This window comes from Symsagittifera roscoffensis, chromosome 2, assembly GCF_963678635.1.
Source record: "Symsagittifera roscoffensis chromosome 2, txSymRosc1.1, whole genome shotgun sequence".
Classification (NCBI taxonomy): domain Eukaryota; kingdom Metazoa; phylum Xenacoelomorpha; order Acoela; family Convolutidae; genus Symsagittifera; species Symsagittifera roscoffensis.
The window spans coordinates 83,792,974-83,815,957 of record NC_087063.1 but is presented as its reverse complement, the minus strand read 5'-3'; the positions used below and the strand labels follow the sequence as shown (position 1 = coordinate 83,815,957).

At 37.8% G+C, this 22,984-nt stretch overlaps 1 protein-coding gene across 1 annotated transcript; it reads right to left on the bottom strand.

The window, feature by feature from the left end:
- Positions 1–1,535: 1,535 nt before the first annotated feature.
- Positions 1,536–20,752, bottom strand: LOC134840531 (uncharacterized; the record flags this gene model as incomplete). Its single annotated transcript, XM_063856409.1, is given in 6 exon segments — positions 1,536–1,715; positions 3,672–3,863; positions 15,126–15,296; positions 16,566–16,600; positions 17,204–17,445; positions 20,686–20,752. Coding segments are annotated over 6 exon segments (732 nt in total), but the record flags the coding sequence as incomplete, so codon positions are not given.
- Between the last annotated feature and the right edge of the window lie 2,232 nt (positions 20,753–22,984).

The window sequence follows — 22,984 nt, the reverse complement described above, 5'->3', positions numbered from 1 at the left end:
TAAAGTAGTACTAAAATGAAGGAAAAGAAAGGAGAGGAATCCGCAATCCCCCCCTCACCCGCAATCACCCTCTAAATCCGCACCTGGTTGTAACGTAACGTATACCTGTTCAAGTAAACCACGATAACGTTGAGAGGCCATGTTCACTGTTTAAAAATCAATTCCAAAAGGGCTCTAAGAATTATTATCATGCCATGTGATTCCATTCACGAAAATCAGAGCGTTACGTTTTGCCAATAAACAAAATGTAAAATCAAAACATTCTCGGAAAAACTGGGATTGTTTTGGCTGAGCTATAACATATAGTAATTTAAAAAAAAAACTCATGTCAAAATTCATTTTGGAACAATTTCTGGTGCGGATGAATTATTATCCCAAATTTTTACGTTTCAGCTCAGGGCATCAATTATTTTTATATGATACAAAAAAAATTGGAATTTGTCTGGAGAACAAGAACATCCCGAGCACGAAATTTCCATCTAAGAAAAATTGAATAACTACAAATTTTCATTTTACTATCAATATATTTATATGTTAAATTATGAGATGAAAAATTTCTAATTAAAATCCAACATTTTGAATTCAAAAGTATTTGAATTGCTCGAACAAGTCTCGATTTGACAACAAAGTACACAATTTAATGGTGTCAATTAATTTTACTTTTCCGCGGAAAAAGCAAACAATCTAAGTTTTGGCGACAAAATTGATAATTTTTTGGTGCAAATAGACATGCACCAAAAAGTTGCTTTAAATTTCTTTTTTTTTCAAATCTTAAACAGTTTCCAAAAAATATAAATTGATGCCAAATATTTAATAATTTTCTAGAATAATTTTAAGTAACTTTTCATTTTATTTTTTTTAAATGGACATCACTGTACATTTCTATACATTCAATGGCAGCAGTTTCCGAAACGACCTTGGACTAATGAGCCGAGGTCCGCAACGTGTGTCTCGATTGTCGCGATTCATAAATGTTTGATCGCTTCTGCTGCAACCCAACAGTAAACGGAGCTAACATGTGATCAACATTTCTCCTCAAAGTTTTTTTCTCAATCCTTCAAGTAAGCTTTCCTTTGTATAATTTCTTCGCGCGAAACTAAAAAAAAACACAAAGTAAATTACTTTGGAAGAGTTTATAGCAGTTTTTGCACGCCCTAAGTTTCGACTGAGCTCGACTAACGTTGATGCCGTGGTAATTTCTGACGGCGTTTAGCCAGCACAAAAGTAAAGGTAAGAATCGTTGGTAAAGAAATGCATTGTAGCGAAAACTTACTTTCCTTAATTGTATTTCCAAATATTGCGTGGATTTTGAAAGGTAACAGCTATAAAAAATGAGATTAACACACCACCTCAGCTCGGGAAATAATTTCTTTGCACACTTGGGAAAAGTAGTGTTGAAGAATTTGATTCAATTTGGATTTTATAAGAAAGACACAATGTTGTTTCAATTTTTTTTCACTATAAAGAGACATCTCACTTAAAAACTTCTCAATTAACAACACAAAATGATATAAATTATGAGAAAATTTAGCATGATCCAATTTGTACTGTTTTGCGGCATAGGAAAAATTAGCTAGATTCTTTTTATCTACATAGTTTTTGAGTTTAGGAACATAAGACATCATTATCTTTCATGGTGGGCAACTCGGGCATTGTACTCCAAAGTGAAACTTAGTTCACGTGTTGTTTGTTATTCTCCGTTGTGCTCCAAGTCACTGAAACAAACACACGTATAGGCTTCAAGCGGCCTATTTCTATAATAATTTAGAGAATGAGCTTAATAATAAATTTTGCTCTAAAATGAGAATTTCAATTGATTTTAGGACAAAAACTGTCTGAAATACTGGCACTTGCATGCGCAATGTTTTCAAATGAAAAATATAAAAATGCATAATATGAAATTGGATCGATGTTACAGTTACACAGAGCACTGGGTATTGTTCAGCGCGTTTAATCAACTTGGATCCAAGCAAAGCTGCGATAAAGTATTAATGAATAAGGAGGGCCGGTTTCTGTGCAAGTGACACAGAATTTTCCGACCATAGTTTAAAAAAACACATGTTGTGTCATGAAAAAACGTGAACGAAAAATAAACAAAATTTAGGCATATTCGACAGTCATAGAAAACTAGGCCGATTGGAAAACAGTGTTTCTAGTAGAATGACTAAGAAAAACGAAAAAAAGTCGTGACAAAAATCAAATAAATAATTTCAAAATTTTTCAATTTTTGCAGAAAATTTTTGAATCATTTTTGAGTTTTTGATTCCTAAAACGGTGCTTAAAAAGTCCATTTACCAAATTACTTGAGTAAAAATATATTTTCGCGGCTTAAAACATGCTTAGATAATTTATTGTAAGCTCGGACGCTCACCTTATTAGCTCAAAATAAGAACAGAAATCCAAAAATTTCAGACCGTTCGTTCTCGAAACGGTTCTGTTAATGTTGTTCGACTGAAATGGTTTTAATAAGATATGTCGCTCGACTCAGTCTGATTATTATTTGTGGAATCTGATTTTGTGTGGAAAACAAAAAAAGGTAAAAAAAAACAGGAAAAAAATTAAGCTAGACCAAACTGGGAACAATTCAATGACAAGTCTTTAAACATGTTAAAAATTTGTCTGAACGATCAAAGAAAGCGAAAGAAGGTGTCATGAGGCGACCTTTGGTACCTCGCTTATAACTTGTCTTTTCGCAGTTATGTTACGGATTTATTACCAGTTCTATTTCAAGGTCACTGAATTGGCCTATTCTGAGTGCCATGCTGTGCGTGGTCACTCTGTTGTTTTGCTACATCTTTTGTTAGATTTTTATTCATTCCGTTCTATCACTCTATATTCTCTTGGTCAAAGATTGACTAACAAATATTAAATTGGAACCAAGTATCTAACAACTAATCTATCAATTCACTTTTATGAAACAACCAAGTTTTGACGCACTTATTCTCGGCAAATGTCAGAAGGATGATCAAAGATCCTTTTTGCGGAATCCGCTTACAATTCACAAAATACACAGTTTGGCCTCGTAATGAAACAGCTAAAAAACAGTACAAAATCCCTGAATACAAAATCCCCCCCTCTCTAATTTTTCAAATGATCAGAACAAAACCGCATTTGGTTTCATACTTGCGATATTTGATTGAAATAATTCAACTATGACTGTCTAAGTTCCTGATTTTCTTTAAGATCCTTTTATCTCACCACGTACAAAAAAAATGACACTAGTCTGAAAAAAATATTGATTATGTTTTTTACAGGAATATACTCGGAACATTCTTTACTACTTGTTTTTTTTTTTCGTTTCTTAGAGGAGGTCTAACCACCAGCGGATTTATGAATTTATGCACCCGCCCTTCCCTCAGGGATTCGACCCCCTGACTACCCAAAAGTTCCCACCTTTGATACTATTTTAAGAACTCCAGTTTTAGCTGACTGACCCTAAAATTTTTCTAAAAGCGCCTTGGGCGCAATTGTATACTAGTTTTGAGGGGGGAATACGATTTTTTGGTCAAAAGTGTTCAACAAGAGCCTAAAAACGCCTTTTTTGGACTGTTTTTCAAAAATTAGCCTGCATAGTGTTTTGGAAGAGCTCAGAAAATTAATTTGGCCAATTACAAAAAAAAATACAAGCAAAAAGACCCACAAAAGTCAACGAGTCTTTTGTTATTTGTTACCTCTCGTTGTAAGTGCATGATGAAAAGTTATCAAGTGAGGCGACAGTTGGGGGGACACTATACGGCAAGGGGGGCTGTGGTGGTGGCTGGCTGTAGTCCCCCCTTGTCCCTGTCGTTTTCCACAGAATGAGGAAGGCCACAGAGAGCACAGTTAGACAGAGGATTGTCAACACACATGCGACCAAGATGTAACTAAAACATGAACCATGTGTTGCTAAAATAAAATTAAAAAAAAAAACATGATGTTCCCAGTTTGAGAAAACCCTGCTAAACATGCAATAACGCTCTCAACTATCCGACAAATTAAAGAAAATTCGAAAATCTACCTTATTTTACAATTTTGCTTATAAAATAATATTTTTTGCTAGCAAAATCCATTTCCAAAACTTTTTTCAACATTTTGCCGACAAAATGTTGGAAAAACTTATTCCTCTCAGCTTAAAACGCTTTTTTTGGTCAAAGCCTGATAAAAAGCGCGAAATGAATAATCTCGGATAAAAAGCTTCAAATCTTGTGTCTTATTAAAACTTCTTTGATGGAAGTCTTCAAATCAGTCGTGTCAAAGCAGGGAAGCCTGCTCTATTTGCTGAACTTTACCAAAGTATCCTCCATCTGGATCATTCAAATCAGCAGTCGATTATCTGGATCATTTAAATTCAATCGATTGCACATATCATGCGGTGATATTTCAATCATCAATTTTAATTCAATTTTTTGATAAAAAAGGTAATTTGAAGGGCTATCTATGATTCTTAGCTTTTTAATGAGTAGTTTGAGTTCAAAAATTGAGGTTTCTTCCAAAATTTATAGTATTTTTTGTTGTCAAAATCCATAAACATTGTTGGGGGAGTTCGGAAAAATATGTTGATCAATTTCAATTTTTGTGCGCGTCAATCTCCACACTTCGTGATAAAATTTGTTTTCAAACACTTGAATTATAACGAGTATTTTATCGGGAAAATAACGATATTTTTAACAAGCTTTTTTATTGTTAACATCGGTAACATCGGCCACACAAAACTGCATAACTCAAAGCAAGCTGCAAAAATGGCCAGTATTTGTCCTTGAGACAAATTGCTCTTTTTAAAGGTCAGCCTTAATCAAGGCTGAACTAAATTAGAGCAAAAAGACGGTTAAAATAGGTTTTTGGGGGATCTAACCTGGTTACGGAGCACCCCATCAAGTTCGGTGCATATTCGAGTTCTAGAAAGGAAATGACCTAGGCGGGATTCGAACCGGCGCCGAACCCGCCGGGACGCACCATGTATACGCTCGGCTACTGTCCCTATATGCATTTACATTTTGGTTCAACTTTATATGCATTTATACTCTTGTTTTATATTTGCGCTGCAACATCCTCCACCCCTAAACAAGGAAGAACGGGAGCGAGCTTTACGGTCGGGCCGGTCAGTTCGCTCGTAACGGTCTTTATGTCGGCGGATCTCGCGCATCCGTCCTTGCCATAGTGCAGTTTTAGGATATGTGCGAGTGGATAATGTCCACGTGGAGTGTCAGGCTCTATGACCCAAACCAAGTCGCCGGCTTTCAACTTAACGTCTGACTGGTTGTGCCACTTTGCCCTCCTATTGAGGGAAGGAACGTATTCCCGCATCCACCGTGTCCATATTGCATTAGCGTATGATTGTGCTCTGGCGAACCGCTTCTTATGGTCGAAGTTTTCTTCGAAACTTAGCGACGGAAAACTCGCTGCGTGTTGACCATGGATAAAATGATTCGGGGTCAACGCCTCTAAATCTAGTGGATCGGAACTAACGGCTGTTATCGGTCTAGCGTTGAGTGATTGCTCAACAAGGCACAGCCTGGTTCTTAGAGCCTCCTCAGTTACTCTTATGTTGCCTAAGATGTCATACAAAACGCGCTTGACACTCCGAACTAATTGCTCCCAGGACCCACCATGGTGCGGTCCGCTGGGTGGATTGAATTTCCACTTGATCCCTTTCTGAACAAAAACAGCGGGTGCTAGCTTGTTCCAACTCTCAACGCAAGCTATGAGCTCTTTCTGAGCGCCGACAAAGTTCATGCCGTTGTCGGACATTATGGTAGTCGGAGTACCGCGACGTGCGATAAACCTCTCCACGCCCATCACACAAGAGCTTGTGTCGAGCGAGGGGACCACTTCAATGTGAACCGCTCTAGTGGCAAGACAGGTGAACAAAAAACCCCACCTCTTTTCCGTACTTCTCCGGATTGGAACTAGGAACGGCCCAAAGTAGTCGACACCTGTGTTAGAGAAAGGAGGTTGCGTGTAACCCAGCCTTTCAATGGGCAGATCAGCCATCATCAGATTTACGGTTTGCGCTTTGCGTTTTCGGCACACAACGCAATTATTTTCAATGCTTTGCAGCAACCATCGTAAATTTAACACAACTTACCTCAAATTAACCACCGCACGCATGTAATCCAAGCCTTGATGGAATTCCTAACGTGCAAATGCTGAACCAATAACCGAATAACCACGTGACGTGCATCAAGTATAATCGGATGCCTGCAATCGAAATCGGAAATAACCAGCGGCTGATGCGCCCAGTCGAGCGAAGGATGCCAGATGGTCCAATGAACGGCGAGTACTTGGCGATCCGACTATTCCTCGTGATAACTTTACCGGATCTTAGTAGTTTTAGCTCACTAGGGAATGTTTCACCCTGGGACAGGTAAATGAGCTTCTGTTCAGCAATATCCATTTCAGACGGGTCTGTAATTTCTAATATACTCGACCGGAAATGCTTATGGGATGGCAGCCATCTTAACAAAAATGCCACTGCCCGTTTGTATTTTACAATTGAATTGAATCTCTCCCATTTTCCGAAGGGAAAATTTTTTTCTGTCAAAACATCGACGACCAAATTTGACGAATTTTCCAGACAAATGTCGATATCACATGATGGTGCTTTGAGTCTGATTTTATCGATAACCTTTGTATCCGGCTTGAACGGCCAATCAGTTGTTCTCAATATACTAGGGCCATTAATCCAGCTGCTTTCCTTGAGGGCTTCCGAAAAAATCCTTCGTGTACCGGTATCAGCTGGGTTATCACCGCTAAGTATGTGATGCCACTGATCAGTGCTGGTAGACTCCAGAATCTCACCAGTGCGATTACCAACAAAAACGGGTAGTTTACTACAAGAGTGAAGCCACTGAAGGCCAGTGGTACTATCTGTCCACATGAAAATTTCTTTTTTTTTAAGCGGGTTGCAAGAAGAGCCGCTTGAAGCTCTAACTTTGGAATAGAAAGCGCTTTCATAGGCGCGACGCGGGCTTTGCCAAACACAAAGGCTAATTCGGTCTGATGGGAGCTAACAAGTTGCGCACGAAGGAAAGTGACGGCACAGAAAACATCCTGCGAACTATCACCGAACATGTGAAGTTCTATTCGGTCAAAAGGTTCAGTGAAATAGCTGCGAGGTATTGTCAGAGAACCTAACAAATGAAGGCCTGAGTGCCACTCAAGAATTGCTTTTTGATTTCCTCTGGCAGATCATCATCCCATTTTTGACCGCTGATTCGCCAGATATCTTTTAATAGAAGGCGAGCCTTCACGGTATACGGAGCCACTAACCCAATTGGATCAAAAACAGAAGAAACAAAACTCAACACGGTACGCTGAGTGATTGCTTTGCATAGTGGACGATCAACCCCTCTACTAACGACTAAGGTATCTTTGACGTGATCCCACTTAAGACCAACAACATGCGACGACTGGTCTGGGATCGCACAAATATCTTTAACAGACGAATTGGACTCACGGTTGTCCGGATCAAGAGCGGTTGTTACGTCGGGCACGTTGCTGACAAATTTTGTCAGACGAAACCCAGCTAGTTTAAGCAACGAGATTAAATCCCTACCTAATTTCAAGGCGTCATCCCTGTTTTGAAAAGAGTCCAGATAATCATCAATATATAAAATTTCTGGACAACAGCCGAAGCAGCTTCGGGGTACTCAGCTTGATTATCCGATGCAGTCTTCTGCAAAGCAAAATTCGCACAAGTCGGCGAGTCACGAGCACCAAAAATGTGACGCGTATGTTGGTGAACTACCACACTTGATGTGGGGTCCTCCTGCCACAAAAAACGAAGAGAAGGTTGACCTTCTTCACGGACTCCAACCTGTAAAAACATCCCTTCAATGTCAGCTGAAATGGCGTATTTATGCAGACGGAATCTTAAAAGTACAAAAATGAGGCTTTGAAGGAGATCCGGGCCAACCAACAGAGATTTGTTCAAGGAAGCGCCATGACACTTTGATGCCCCATTGAGGACTCGGCGCACCTTACCGGGTTTATTCGGGTTCAACACCGGGTGATGCGGGAGATACCACTCACGATCGGCTCGTGATTTGGGATCGTGTGCCTTAACGGCTAGGACATATCCTTTTTGTATATCCTCTCTTATTGTTTCGGCGTATTTTTCACGGAGTGACGGATCCTTATCTAGCCTCTTTTCCAAAGACTTTAATTGAGCTAAGGAGGAAAAATAGTTATTCGGTAAACTACTTTCTTTATCGTTCCAAAGCATTGGTACAATGTACCTCTCACCATCGTGAAAGGTGTCATTTTTCAAAACGGACAAAGCGCGTTTGTCGGCGGCGGAACGGGCATCTACCTGCTTGAAGGCTCCATATGACTCCAACTCGTACCAAGTTTTAATTTGGTCCGCAAGAGACATGTCTTCGACAATACACTTAAAGCAAGACGAGTTCGACTTAAAGGACGGCAGTAACGGACCACTTAAAACCCAACCTATCGGAAGGCGTACGGCGCACGGTGAAATAGAGTCCTCCCCCAGAAGGTACTCAACGGGTCTTATGGCATGGTAGAAATCCTGTCCAATAATAATTTCGACGTCCTCATACTTATAATGTCTAGGTTTGATCGGAGCCAACTGCGGGTATTTTTCCTGTAATTCAGGAATGCTTATGCTATCCGATCCAATACGAATATGATCCTTAACATAAGCTCGAAAAGAAAACGAAAATTCACTATTATTCGTTTCGGTGGAAACTTGAAAACTTACTTGCTCAGTTTTCATCAAGCTCGTGGAATTGAATCCATTTATGGTGAGGTTAACGGGAATGCCAACCAAATGGAGGCGTTTTACGAGATCGGCGGATACCCATGAGTGCGTGGAAGCCTTATCGCAAAGAGCTAGGTCATTAGTAATCGTCGCATCCGAAGAGACGGCGAGTGATGCAATTGGCAGGAGGCAATTAGTTGACTCCTGGCTATGAATATCGCCGACGGCAGCGTTAGACGATACATGTTTAGCGTTTGCGTTACCTGACGCCGGGGAACTTTTAGTATCCTTAGGAGGAACAATTTTCTCCGCTCCCCATGTAAGAGCACGTTGTGTGTGCTTTCACAATCTGGCTTGGGGCGCTTTCTGGCCTTGCTACAATTACGAAAGTTGTGATTGCTCTGTAAACACGCAAAGCAAAATTTTTGTTCGGCTACATGTTTTGCTCGCTGCGTACTGTTTTTCTCTTTGAATACGGCGCAATTCCAAAGAGCGTGTTGACCATTACATACAGAACATGGAGGGTACTTTGGTTTTTCCTTAGTCTTATTACTTGCATTTGCGTTACTAGCAAACACTTTCGTGCCTACTTTTTCCTTAACTGGTTCTTCAGACTTAACCTTAGAATTGATCGTTTTTAGCCTCTCATGACCCTCCGCTTTTTCTTTAAGCCATTCGTTGAAATCTAGCAGAGTTGGTATATGCCATTGGCGTCTTACGGTTTGCATTGACCATGCCTCCCTAAGGTTCGGGGGAAGCTTACTCAAAGCTTGATTCAGTAAGTTAACACTTTTCAGGTCGTCGTTAAAAGACAGAGACTTGAATACGGCAACAAGTCCAGAAATTGCAGAGGAAAATCCAATAACATTTTCCGAGTTATGCATTTTCAGCGGCGGAAAATTACTCAATTTATCTAGATGAGCCCCTACTACAGCATGCGGCTGCTCGAATTTTCTTTGAAGAGTTGCTAATGCGTCTTTATATAGTACTCCGCTATAGCTATACTCAGCGATTGCGGATTTTGCTTTACCCACTACGCGCGTTTTCAGATAGGTAAGCTTTTCATCGTCACTGAGTATGGCTGAATGGACCGTCGATATGAACTGCCCAAACCACTCATACCAATTAAGTGGGTTGCCATCAAACTGGGTCAGCTTCCACTCAGGGAGATGATCTTTTCAGCTGTGCATGAGTATATTAACCAACTCTCGTGTCGAAAGTGGACGCTCGACGTCTGCACCAGGTGAATCACCGGGAGTTGGCTCTGTGTAACTCGAAGAGTTACCGTGATAATCAGGAACGAACGGTTCATTAGCATGTGAAAAATTTTCAGGCTGCGCAAAGAACACAGTCCCTCCACTTGTATAAGGAACAAAATTATTCGTAGGAACAATCGGAGTTACTGCGGAAAAAACAGTTGTCGAAGGAACGTAGTGCTGTTGAGTTGACATTGAAGGGGCAGCAACAGCTGGTCTCCACAAATTACTATAAGGATTGTAGTGGTCACTTGAAAAGTTATAACTACTAACGTCAATACCCATATGTTGTTGTGATGGGGCTACAGGTGCTTGGTAGCCAGCTACTACTGATCCTGCAGTGTGATGACTTAAAGAAACCTGATTAACTGCTGTTGATGCAGGAACGAACGGTGCTACACCAGAAGGAACTTCTGCAGATGTTGTCGTAGCAAAAAAAATTTTCAGAAGTTACCGGGACTACTGACCCTGTGTTTGGATTGCCTAGCACCGGATGAGTGGACAGAAAAGCTTGCTGAGGCAAATTATTAGAAACAGGTTGAATGACCTGCTGTAACCCTGCTGGATTGTTAACGGAAACCTGCGATTGGACCAAACTCGACAAATTATGTTGTTGTCCGTGAATGTGGTTACTGTAATACAATCCCGGATCACTAGAAGCTGCCTGGCCATTATTCACTCCTGTAAAACTTGATGAGACCAAGTAATTTGTTGATGCAAGATAAAGTGCCTCAGGAGCTGTTGAACAAACGTGCTGCTCTTGATTGGGAACTACAACAGCATCAGGCTGATTGTGGTCGACAGACTCGACCCAGTGACGATCCTTTTCGTCTATTGTTAGTTGTGGAGAGATTCGAGTTAAACCACTTTCCTCAGCATTCTCGCTGATTTCCGACAACTCATCTTCTAACTCAAGCCCTTTCAACTCAATTTCTGCCAGTTTTTTCCTGTGTTCTTCAGCCAATTGTTCCAACTCTAAACGGCTTTGTTGTTCTTTCACTCTTAATGATACCTTTGCCTGCCTCTCAAGTTCCTCTTGTTGTCTCTTTAAAATCATTAAATCGCGCTTTTTCTCAGAGAGTTTTTTCGACGGAGCGGCGCTATAATTAGATTTCTGAGAACCCGATTGCTGATGTCGGCTGCTTCGATGCGACTACTTAGAGCGGGTATCTGTTTTATGCGACCGGGTTTTTTCACTTTTTTCAGAATGATGAGAAACTTTTGAGCTGCTATCAATTTTGTCCGGCTCTGTTTCTACCTCAAAACTTGTTTTATATGTGATAGCTTCCTGCAGAACTTTATCGTTGCTTTGAGTCAACTTATGAAGCCACATATCCTGTGCCGGTATCAATTCGTCGGGATTGGCACTTTTTGCAGCCATATCAATCAACTCAGTATTTATCTCGACCGCTTGTTCTATATAGTTCCTACATTTTTCAATATAAGTATCAATTTTTGAGCAACGACTCTGACTCTCTATGTATTCTAAAATTATTTCGTGGCATTTATAAAGTTCGTTTTCGAGGTTGCTACGTTTCTCAAACAACTTCTTAATTTTCTTCTGAAATTTAACTTCCATGCTTAATAATTTCAGAAATACACGACTCTCAGTAAATACTTTATTTTCACCCAAGTAAATCCACAAAATACTTTTACCTGGCGTTAAAGTTAAAGCTTAAGCCGGGCTTTGTGAAACAAGTCTCTTTCACGCGCTTTTGAGACGGCGCGGATAGTATACGGAGCGCGTGGTCTAGAGAACTAGCTCCTAGAATGAATACCATATACTTAAGAGACCTATGCGACGGCTACGTTACGCTTAAGTACCAACGGGGGGGAATTAAGTAGGTCGGTTGAACTCCAACAACGCACACGGAGTTAACCTGAGGATGAAAGAATTCAACTTAACTCACTTTATATGACCATACCTGACCACTTAACATTAGTGTCGCGCAACGAAGTCAATTATCGGACGGGCTGAAACGGCTTATATTTACTTGAAGCGAACTGGCTTTCAGTTTCACCAATGTGGGTGGGGGATCAGGCAAATTGGTTAATTTCCAACAACACACGCGGAAAAAAACTGAGGATGAAAAAACTCAACTTAATTTGCCTAATATTTCGCTACCAGACCACTTACCATAAGGTTGGTGTCAAGTTACAGCACAGTTTCGCAGAATTATGGGGACGTTTTGAGGAATTTTCGAAAATATTTTTCTTTTTTCCCAAAATTTTTTCGGAAAATTTTGGTCAGCAGGTTCGAGTCATAAACCAATCCAAAAAACTAGTCTAGTACCTCTGGTCTATGATCCGATTTCACGGATTTCCAATCTGTTCAAAATTACCCAAAAATTTGTGGTATCGGGAAAATTACCACTCGCAGCTTGCTTTGAGTTGGGATACACAATAAGACACCGTATGTAATTTTATTGCACAAAAAAGTTTATAAAAATTAGATGAGTTTTACAGTTTTTGACAGTTTTTGACAGTTTTGGAGATTGACGACACCGGGGAAAAAATCCAAAACTTCGGGTTTCGAGAAAAACACAGCTCCACTTTGACCAAAAGTCAACAATCAGGACACCTGAACAGGCCTCTCTCTCTTCCGCCAGTCCGCTCTTTCGTCTGTCTGCTCTTTCGTCTCTGAAGACAAAACACGACACCTGTATAAAGGCCTCTGCGATTGACACGACGCCTGAGCAGACCTCTAAGATCCGACACCAGAGCAGCTCCTCAAAACGCGACACATGAACAGGCCTCCGTTTGGCCCTTTCGGGATTATTATGAGACGGGGGCGGCTGTCCTTAGTTCAAGAGGTAATCCACAAGAAGGTAACGTAGTGGCGCACATCCGTTCTATAGGAAGAAGCCGTAGCGCTAGGAGCTGTATCGTGCGTTTTCTACTCGGTTGCGGTTTCGGTTTTAGAGTAGAGCTATGTTAGAGTAGATCGGTTTTCGGTAGTCAAGAAAAAGGTCCCAAAAGTTTCAGTTTACTGAAATTTTATCGGCAAAATAACAGCAAACAAATCGAAGATGAATCAGAAAATGTCGGAAATTTTCTGAACAGAATCAGCCATTAACACAGACTATAATTCTTTAAATCGAACAAGAAACCACTAATGTCCCTTGTGGGGCGCCAAAATGTGCGCGTCAATCTCCACACTTCGTGATAAAATCTGTTTTCAAACACTTGATTTATAACGAGTCTTTTATCGGGAAAATAACGATATTTTTAACAAGCTTTTTTATTGTTAACATCGGTAACATCGGCCACACAAAACTGCATAACTCAAAGCAAGCTGCAAAAATGGCCAGTATTTGCCCTTGAGACAAATTGCTCTTTTTAAAGGTCAGCCTTAATCAAGGCTGAACCAAATTGGAGCGAAAAGACGGTTAATTAGGTTTTTGGGGGGATCGAACCTGGTTACGGAGCATCCCAACAAATTCGGTGCATATTCGAGTTCTAGAAAGGAAATGACCTAGGCGGGATTCGAACCGGCCCCGAACCCGCCGGGAAGCACCATGTATACGCTCGGCTACTGTCCCTACTTGCATTTACATTTTGGTTTAACTTTATATGCATTTATACTCTTGTTTTATATTTGCGCTGCAACAATTTTCATTTACTCATCCAAAACAAAAGCTGATTGAAGTTTGGAAAATTGTTTTGCAAAACTGCTCCGCCACCATTCAAAAAACTTTTGTGCACAAAAAATTACAAGATACGAGAAAAACTAAAACTACTAATAGTTTAAGTCAACAAGAAATGAATTGCAATTAATCGATTGTTTTTAATTGTTGCCTTTGCAATCATTTCATTTTTTTCATATTTTGAGCGCTTGGCTTATACATTCACTGATCTAATTTATCCTAATGAAACAAAAAAGCTGAAATTTCAAACGCGTAATATCTATTTATCTTGACAAAAAAAACGAGGAAAAACAAAAATTGTTTAGACTTCGACCAGAATTACTATAGCGCCATTTATTTTTTTTTCAAAATCTGGGTCCAACCCCTTTCTCAAAAAAATCATTTTGGCTCTTCTAAACAACTAAAAAATATGATAAAAACACCTCTTCTATCATTGAAGAAACTGTATCAACCCTTTAAAATTGAAGAAGGGTATAATCTCCAAAAACGTTTGATAACTTATAAAAGTTTTTTCAAAGAGGTTCGAGCAAAGCTTTGTAAAATGTTCTTAAATAACAAATTGGTACATCATATACTAAAAAATACAGCTGACTTTGATGTAATTATTTCATCAATTGAACCGTTGGTTTTGGCCTTATTTTCAAATTATCAAACAATGCTAACTTGCTAAATATCCGGTTTGGGTATAATTGTTGGGGCCAAAATTCGCACAATTAATTGCACCATATAGAATCTGCAAGAATTCTAACCAAGTTTTTTCTCACTGTTTTCCTCTGAAGTCAACTGAACATCATAAAAACGCTCGTTTTGCTCAAGTTTTACTCGTCTTAAGTGTGTAGTTGATCATTCAATCAGTTGCATATTCCATGCGGAGAGAATTGTATTGTTGATTTTTACATTTTCTTTCTATGCCGAGAAAACGTAATTTAAGGGGTATGTAAGATTCTTAGCCTTTCGATGCGTAGTTTGGTTCAAAAATTTAAGCTCCTGGTTTTATTTATAAGGTTTTTGTTTTCAGAACCCAAAAAAACTCTCGGGCAATTTTGACTTGAATCAGGGGCGGATCTAGGATTTTCTCGAGGGAGGGCAGATTTTCAAAAAATTTTCGAAAATTTTGTCAACTTTTTTTAGGTAGACCGAAATGATTTTTCGAGCTCTCCCTGAGCACGTTTTAGACCCTGTTTTGGCCAAATTTTCAGCGCCGCAGACAAAATTTTGGAAAAAAGTCCACTTTTTGGAAAATTTTAACCAAAAAGTCGCGTTTTTTCGGCTCGCGCTCCCCCCTCAAAATTAGTATATTAGAAAAATTTTAGGGTCGGTCGGCCAAAAATGGATTTCTTAAAAAGTACCAAAGGGGGACCCTTTGGGTCGGCAGGGGGTCGAATTCCTGAGGGGGGGGGGCGTCCGCTTTATAACAGGTTGAAAGCAAAACAATATTGCTGCTTTTTTCACAAGCGGTAATTAAACGAAAAAATTGAAGTTACCATGGTTGAGTGGCAAAATCAAAAACTTTTGACTAACTTGGTGAAGATAATGTCTTGCGCAATTGAGAAATCGATGGACACATTTGAGTCCCCACCCTTCAGGGAAATAGTAGCGGGTGGCATCTTCTTCTCGCCTACCATCACACCCCCCTCATTCATGTCAACTGTGGACAGTTGGTGTCCACTGCGAGTCCACTTTATTCCATAACTGAAAACTAACTGTGATAAGTTCGCAAAGAATAGACGAAGGCTTCATCTTCAATAGAAACCACGGCAGCACTATTTTAAATTAGTTTTGATAATCACCATTGTGGTGCAGTCTGATTTAAGCTTTTGCGATGGAGGGGCGGGGGGGGACTTCATATGATCCTAGTTTTTTAAAAACATCTGCGCCAACGACAAAATTGATAAAGTTTGCCAAAATGCAGTTTTAGCTCTTATGGGAAGTTTTTGATAAAATGTCAAATATAGGTATTGACAAAGCTATTTTAGAAAAAACTCTCGTAGTTTTTGGTCAAAACTGCACTTCATACAAAAAAAATTGATGACGGTGAGATGGGGGATAGGGGGGGGGGGTGGGATGGGGTCATATTTGCTTTTCCTTTGTCCCTGTTGTGAATCATATCGTTATGTTCTTATTCATTTAATTAATCTTAAATTACTTTAACTGGTTAGTTTAGATTTGACCTTGTTATGTTCATTCTCTCCGTCGGAGAGAATGCTCTCTCACTTTTTAATGTTTTAACTTTGAGATTAATTCTTTTTTTAAACACATTTTATCTGTAACTAAGTAGAGTTAGCTGTAACAAAGAAACATTTTATCAGTCCCCTAATTCCAACTGACAACATCCACTGATTAGTTATGCCTCAACTCTAATGAAGCTTCTTATCTGAAGCACGGACAGATCTAGGATTTTCTGGAGGAGGCAAATTTTGTTTTAGGTCGCCCAAATTGATTTTCCGAGCTCTCAAAAATCACTAAAAAAATTCTATTTTGGTTATATTTTTTGCCACAGGCAAAAAACAAGCCAAAAAAGCGTTTTTAGGCACTTTTTGGACAGTTATAACCAAAAAATTGAGTTTTGAAAAATAGTATATATTGGCGCCAAATGCCGCTTTAGAAAAGTTTTTGGATCAGAGCCAAAAATAGAGCTATTAAAATAGTACCAAAGGGGGACCCTTTGGGTAATCAGGGGGTCGAATCCCTGAGGTAGTGCGGCGTCCAACACCCCCCCCCCCCCTTCCCCCCCCCCGTCTCTCTCTTTATCCGCTACTGATCTGAAGGTTTTGTAATTGCTAGCCCTCATATTTATAGCACTCCATTATGGTAAATGTTGTGAAAGAACTACAATTGGTTACATCATTTAGTATCATGATTTCACTTGGAAACAATTTATTGTTCTCAATAACTCAAACTCATCCTCGGAATACAAATTGAGTCCTCTGTTCTTCATTTAGATCATCATAATTAACTCACACGTAGTCGTTCTTGGAAGAAGGAACAGCTGTCGTCTAAAGCACAAAACACTTTCTGGAGTCACTAATAAATCTTTAATTAATATATCCATGATGAATTCCAGCCTCAGAATCACCCAATTTATATAAATTTTGCAAGTATTTTTTTTTGATCACACGTGAAATGAAAATATCGAAAGCTACATTGGAAATACTGCGAAAAATACGCAATAAAAAATGACTTATGCACCACCAGCGACTATTTCAACTAGTAATTAAAAAACTTTACAGAAATAGAAAAAAAAAATTTTGAGGTATTAATTTTCAATTTGGTCTTTTCATGCCATCCCATCATGAAAGCTTTAGTTTTGATGCTGTATTGATGCAATCACTCGCATCTGATTTAAAAAAAAATTGCGCCAAGAGCTTCATGTACACATGAAGCACCAAAAACATCCATATTAAAACATACGAATTAAAAACCAACAATGAACCAAAAAATTTATATACCAATTGGAGGGAGAATTACCCCCACACAAAAGTCACCAAATCCTATAAAGACTTGTCAATTTGCATTTATTTTAGGTATCAAAAATCACGAAAAATCGACTTGCTCTGAAACGATCTAATCATATCAATCTTGGCTGTCGAATTTCTTACCGTTGTTAGCACTTGTTTATCAATTGCAGCAATGGTTGCTTCAGTAGTCGTGCTGGAATTGCGTTTGAATTGTGATGGTCTTCGTCTACTCGGGTGGGGACTGCTGAGGGGGGTTGGAGGGGGGAGAGGGAAGGTGTTTCTGAGGGGGGTGCTGATTAGATTGCGTAGTCTGGACACAGTTGGACAGGTGACCACACACATTCGAGAACAATCGATCAATTTTTCAACCCAACAAGGTAAACCTGCTCACAACAAAAATATGCATTTTTACAAAACCAAACTCTAATTTATCTAACTTTAAGTTAAACTATACCAAAATGTTTTTTCGAATTTCAAAGAAAAAAAATGCTTTTAAGCTTTTTGAATTTCTATAAAAATTGATGATTGGAACATTTTTTTTATTAAATAAACCCAACTTGAGAAAACTGGATCGACAGGTAAAATTTTTGTTCCGCTGGAAATCTAGAAAATAAATTCCTTTTTAGAAACTAAAATTGTTCATTTTTTTCTTCGCCATTTCCACGTTCATATTTGGAGAGTGCTATTGACTTAAATTTCAGCAGATGAACTTCAATTGAACTCAAAAAGTGCACATATACCAAAGTAAATTCATAAATCGATTAACATGTATGAATGCACATCTGTAGTTATTATAGACTTTTAAGATCTTTTCCTTTAAAAAAAAATCATCAAGACCTATACAAAAGTCTTCACAACTTTCATTACTCCTAATAAATATGTAAATCTTTTTTATGTAAAAGAAAAACAAATTGGCAATTGAAGCAAAAGCTTTATCGATTAGCTTTTTCTGTTTGTTTATCAAAAAGTCAAGTTTTAACTTGAATTATTTTCATTACAAGTACTATTTGATTTGATACATTCTACATTCCCTGATTGGTTTCTATGATTCTATTTTTTTTGAACTGCTCTGTATTTTAGCTTGTTTCCACAGTTACAGGTACTTAATTAAAAACATAATCTGTAGCGAGCGTGTTTTTTAGATTTTGTATTTTTAGTCATTTCAAAGATTCTCATTAGGCTATGGTTGAGTGATGGATAAACTCCAGATTTGAAAGAAAATCTCAAGTTTGATAGTATTTTTCGCAAATTCTTTGATTCATCGATTAGTTTTTCTGTGAAACGGGTAAAATTGAGACATTGGTTGGTATATAAAAACTGGTGCAGAAATTAAAGTTGATACAAAACAACCAATTTGAAAAGCTTGATCGTTGTTTCTCATAATATCAGTTATCAAACGCATTATTGTTCCGACTTTCGATACAAAAGTAACGGAATATTTGTGCTCGGGGTGGGTTTTTTTTTCTTCAGACAAATTTCGACTTTTTAACTAGCCATTTTTGACGGAAATTTTTTTTATATCAATCAAAAGGTATTGTTATCCTGAGCTTGAATTTGAAAAGATATTTCACCTGTGATCATTTTCGTAAAGTTGTGAGGGTTCAAAGATTGCCGTTTTGGCCGTTTTGACCAATTTGGGACAATTAACGCGCGATATAATTCGCGGTAATAACGCGTAAGCGGAGATTTAATCCGTCTTATAAATCGTCCCAAATTAGTTCAACAAAGCTTATGTGCCATAATTGATTTGTTACAAGGAACGAAATTCATCCTTTTGTACTTTAAATGGCGTGTGGGGGGATGATTTTCGTATAAATTTTCAAATCGGAGTTTTGAAATCCGTCCCCTTACTGAGTTACCTCTAAATGAAATACTTGTATTGCGAGGAAATTGAGCTAGAATCAAGTTTCTGTTGAAAATTTTAAGTCCATATTTTTAGCCTGAATGTTATTTTTGAACTTTTACTAATTGTTTTTGGTCTTTCAAAAAGCCTTTCAGGAGATCAAATGCAATTTTAGAAAATCACAGGAGGCAATTTTTTCCGAAATAACTAAAAAATTATTTTCGATGAAGTTTTGAGCAAAATCTACAAAAAATTAGTAATTCTTTTTAATAGGCCCAATTATAATTTTTGCACAATTGTTTTCGATGAAAACATTTACTGTTCCAACAGCAGTTTTCTATTTATAATCTGAACAGGTAATGTTCATTAATTAGATTTTTAAGTTATTCCATGAAATTGCTCTGTGATTTTAAACCACCTTATGTTTTTAGTTTTAGATTTATGTTCGCTTCCCACAAGGAATAATGGAAACGGACTTAAAAAACATTAATATATTCCGGGGTCGAGTTGCTTACTGTATGTTTTGACCGCCTGGACCAAAATTCGGTATATCTCGACCGTCTCAACCAAATGTGGGTATGTTTCGTTCATTCTCGATCAAACAAAATGTGCTCGACCGTACTCGACCCAAGCAAGATAGTTTTCGACTGTGCTCGACCAAAAACAATGTGCTCGACCCTATCAAGATATGTGCAATGTACTCGTCGACCGTACTTAAACGTTATTACTTGTGTTTTTTGGGCAATATATCCGGATGATTTCTATCAGAATGAAATTAATGGGTTATTTGCAACTTAAATGCTTTGTAGAGATGGACCTTTTTGAGCTTATTTTCATCTAATGGATACTCTAGTTACCCAGCAAAATTAGCGTTTAATAGTGCCAAAGGCAAAGTTGATTACACCCCTCCCTCCCCCCCCCCCCCACTGTCGTCAACACGTATGGTTGTTGCAATAATTCAGACTAAAACTTCCTACAGCATAAAATAAATATTCTGTTTTCTTCGGAAGTCGGAATAAGAAAACTTAGAGAGAAAGTATATTTTGTAATCGAATCAATAAGCATGACACAATTGTCATGCCAGCAGGATAACTGGATCTTCTTAAATGCAGGGCTGTTTAATAGCATTGGATTAAGCCAGTGGCGTGTGCTATGTGGATTAATAAGGGTTGAACTAATCGCCAGTTTGAGATATTAATTGATAAGTTATGTCCTTGTTTAGGCTCAATAAAAATTAGTATCAAACACAGCTAATTAATCAAACTGGCATAATTGTTGTCAATATAAACATTTTGACGTCTTCATAAGTGTTTAATTGTAAATAAACATACTAGGAAAGAAACTTATTACTATTTTTGTTCTGTAAAATACCGGGAAACAATATTATTATGATTATTATACAGCGAATAAATTTATAATTTTTTTTCTTAAAAGTCGAATAATTCATTCAAAAATTCCTCACTGACTTCCTTTTGGTTTACTTGATAAAGTTTTGCCAAGCTCGGTTTTTATCAAGTTAAGCAGAAGAGGTCTTCTGAATGATCATCTGATCGAAAAGTATTCCAAAAACACAATTTCAAAAAATTACTTGTCTAGTTTGTCTGTTTGGCCGGTTTTCAGTTCGAGGGATATGTTGACGGGGTGCAATACCTTAGCTGTCAATTTGAAGTTAATTTTAAGTCATGAAAAGGGTGAAAAACTACTCAATAACAATCACTTTCTATATGCCAATAAGCTCTTATGCAAAAACTAACCTCAAACTTAATCTAAAAGAACTCACTACTGTTTGATGGAGATTGATTGCTCACTTTCTGGTCCAAAAAATCCAAGCGTTCATCTACACAAGACTGAAACAAACAAACAAACAAAATAATTAAAGTTTGGAGATTCAGAGACTGCAGAAATTCGGAACACCTAGTGTGAAAAAACGTTGGACTTTTTTTTAAAACAAAAGATATTTCCAAAATCACGTCGCACGATTTTCGAGTGAAATGCTAGATGCGAATACCTTTTTAATCGGGACACAGACTGATTTTAAACATTACGCAAAAAAATTTTGGTTTCAAGAAAAAAAACAATTTGAATACAATTTAATTTTGAGCAAAGTATATATTCTTTGACGAACGTGTCATTTTTTTTCAATAAAACCAAAGGTTTAATACGATTTCAAAGTTAACAGATTCAAAGTTTCTATATCATCATAAGAAATTGTGACAACTCAGCCTGTCTTCTATTAGAAGTAAGGTATAGCGTAAAGAAACAAGACTGCTCGTACAGAGCGAAGCCCTGAATGTTCCGACTGCCTCTTAGGGTCTAGAGAGTAGAACTCGTTTTAAAAAAAATTCGTTAAATGTCTCAAATTTGCCTTACTGATTGTCTTTAAACCCCCATATTTTTGTTAAAAACGATCACAGGTGTATTTGCTTGAGTTAACAACAATGTCTTTCGAATGATATAAAAAGACGACTAGTTAAAAAGTCAAAAGTGGACTGGAGATAAAACCACCCTCACCATTCAAAAGATCCCCTTTTTAAAATTTTCCCATACCATCCGTTTTTGGCTGACCAACCCTAAAATTATTCAAAGGAGCCTTTGTCGTTAAAATTTAGTCATTTTCAAGGGGAGCCTTCAAAGAAATTATGGAATCTTTTGTTTATAACGTTCCTAAAAATTGCCTAGGAACGGCATTTTTGCCTGCTGCGCGGAAAATTTTCAAACATTTGCCTACATTGGCGATATAGGGTTTGTATACTGTTCTGGGAGCGCTCGGAAAAAAAATTTGGTCCACCGAAAAAAGTGGACAACATTTTGGAAATGATGTTTTTGGAAAATCCTAGACCCGCCTCTGCTTCTATTTGTTTAACAGTTTTGGCCTCATAACTGTTTTAAATTTATATTTCAAATCTCTCTCAAATATTGAGGTACTCCTTTCCTTGGCAATATTCCAAAAACCAAAAAATTTGAGGAGAGAGTTCATACACTCCTTCTGTTCTCAATCTTTTTGTTCGAAGACATTTGTTTTTCCAACATTTTGTTTGTTTTTAATCGAAAACTTGTAAGCAAGCAAATTTGGATATGGTTGAGTCTGTAGAAAACTGGACATAGATTCATAAGGAGCAACCCGCGCCTTTAATGACAGTTTATGCCGTTGGAATTCATTAGCCAAAAACTCAGCCAACGCCTGTTATCGTTTTTCTCAGGCACTCAATAATTCACTAACAAATTAAATTTTTTGTTTATTTGTAAGCTGAAAAACTGCTCTGAAGCTTGAAAAGCGCTAATTTTTTTTATTTGTTGTCGAGATGCAAAAATCGAGATGCAAAAATATTAGTAGAAAACTGACCGTTTTTTTATCTTTTAAATTATTCTTAAACTCTTTCTTGCGCAGTTTTGTATTTGTCAGATTTCATTGTGGCAAACCTTTACTTTGAATTTTTCAACTTCTGAATAGAGTTTTTTCTGAAAATCAATATGCAAGCAGCCCACGTGCTGATTATGAATTAACTTGCATTAAATTGCTTTAGTTCTCAATTTTTCATCTTTTGTTCAAAGACATTTGTTTTTCCAACTTTTTGTTTGTTTTTTTTTTAGCGAAAACTTTTCAGCAAGCAAGTTTCAATATTGTTAAGTCTGTAGAAAACTGGACATGTAGTCACGTGGAATAACCCGTGCCTTAATGGCAGTTTGTGCCGTTGGATTTTTGTTGCCAAAATTTCAGCCAACCCTTTTTACCCTTTTTCTGAGGCACTCAATTAACTCACTACCAATTTATTTTTTTTGTATGCTGAGAAACTGCGCTGAAGCTTTAAAAAAGCAATATTTTTTCGATTTGTTGTCGAGATGCAAAAACAGCATATATTGATAGGAAACAGACCGTTTTTTTGTCTTTTAAGTTATTTTTTAAACTCTTTCTTGCTCAGTTTTGTATTTGTCAGAAAAATCATTCTTCCTTTTGGTACATCAGATTTCATTGTGGCAAAAATTTATTTTGAACTTTTCGACTTCTGAACAGAAAATTTTCTGAAAATCAAATGCAAGCCGCCAACGAGCTGATTATGATTTAACTTGCTTTAGCTTTT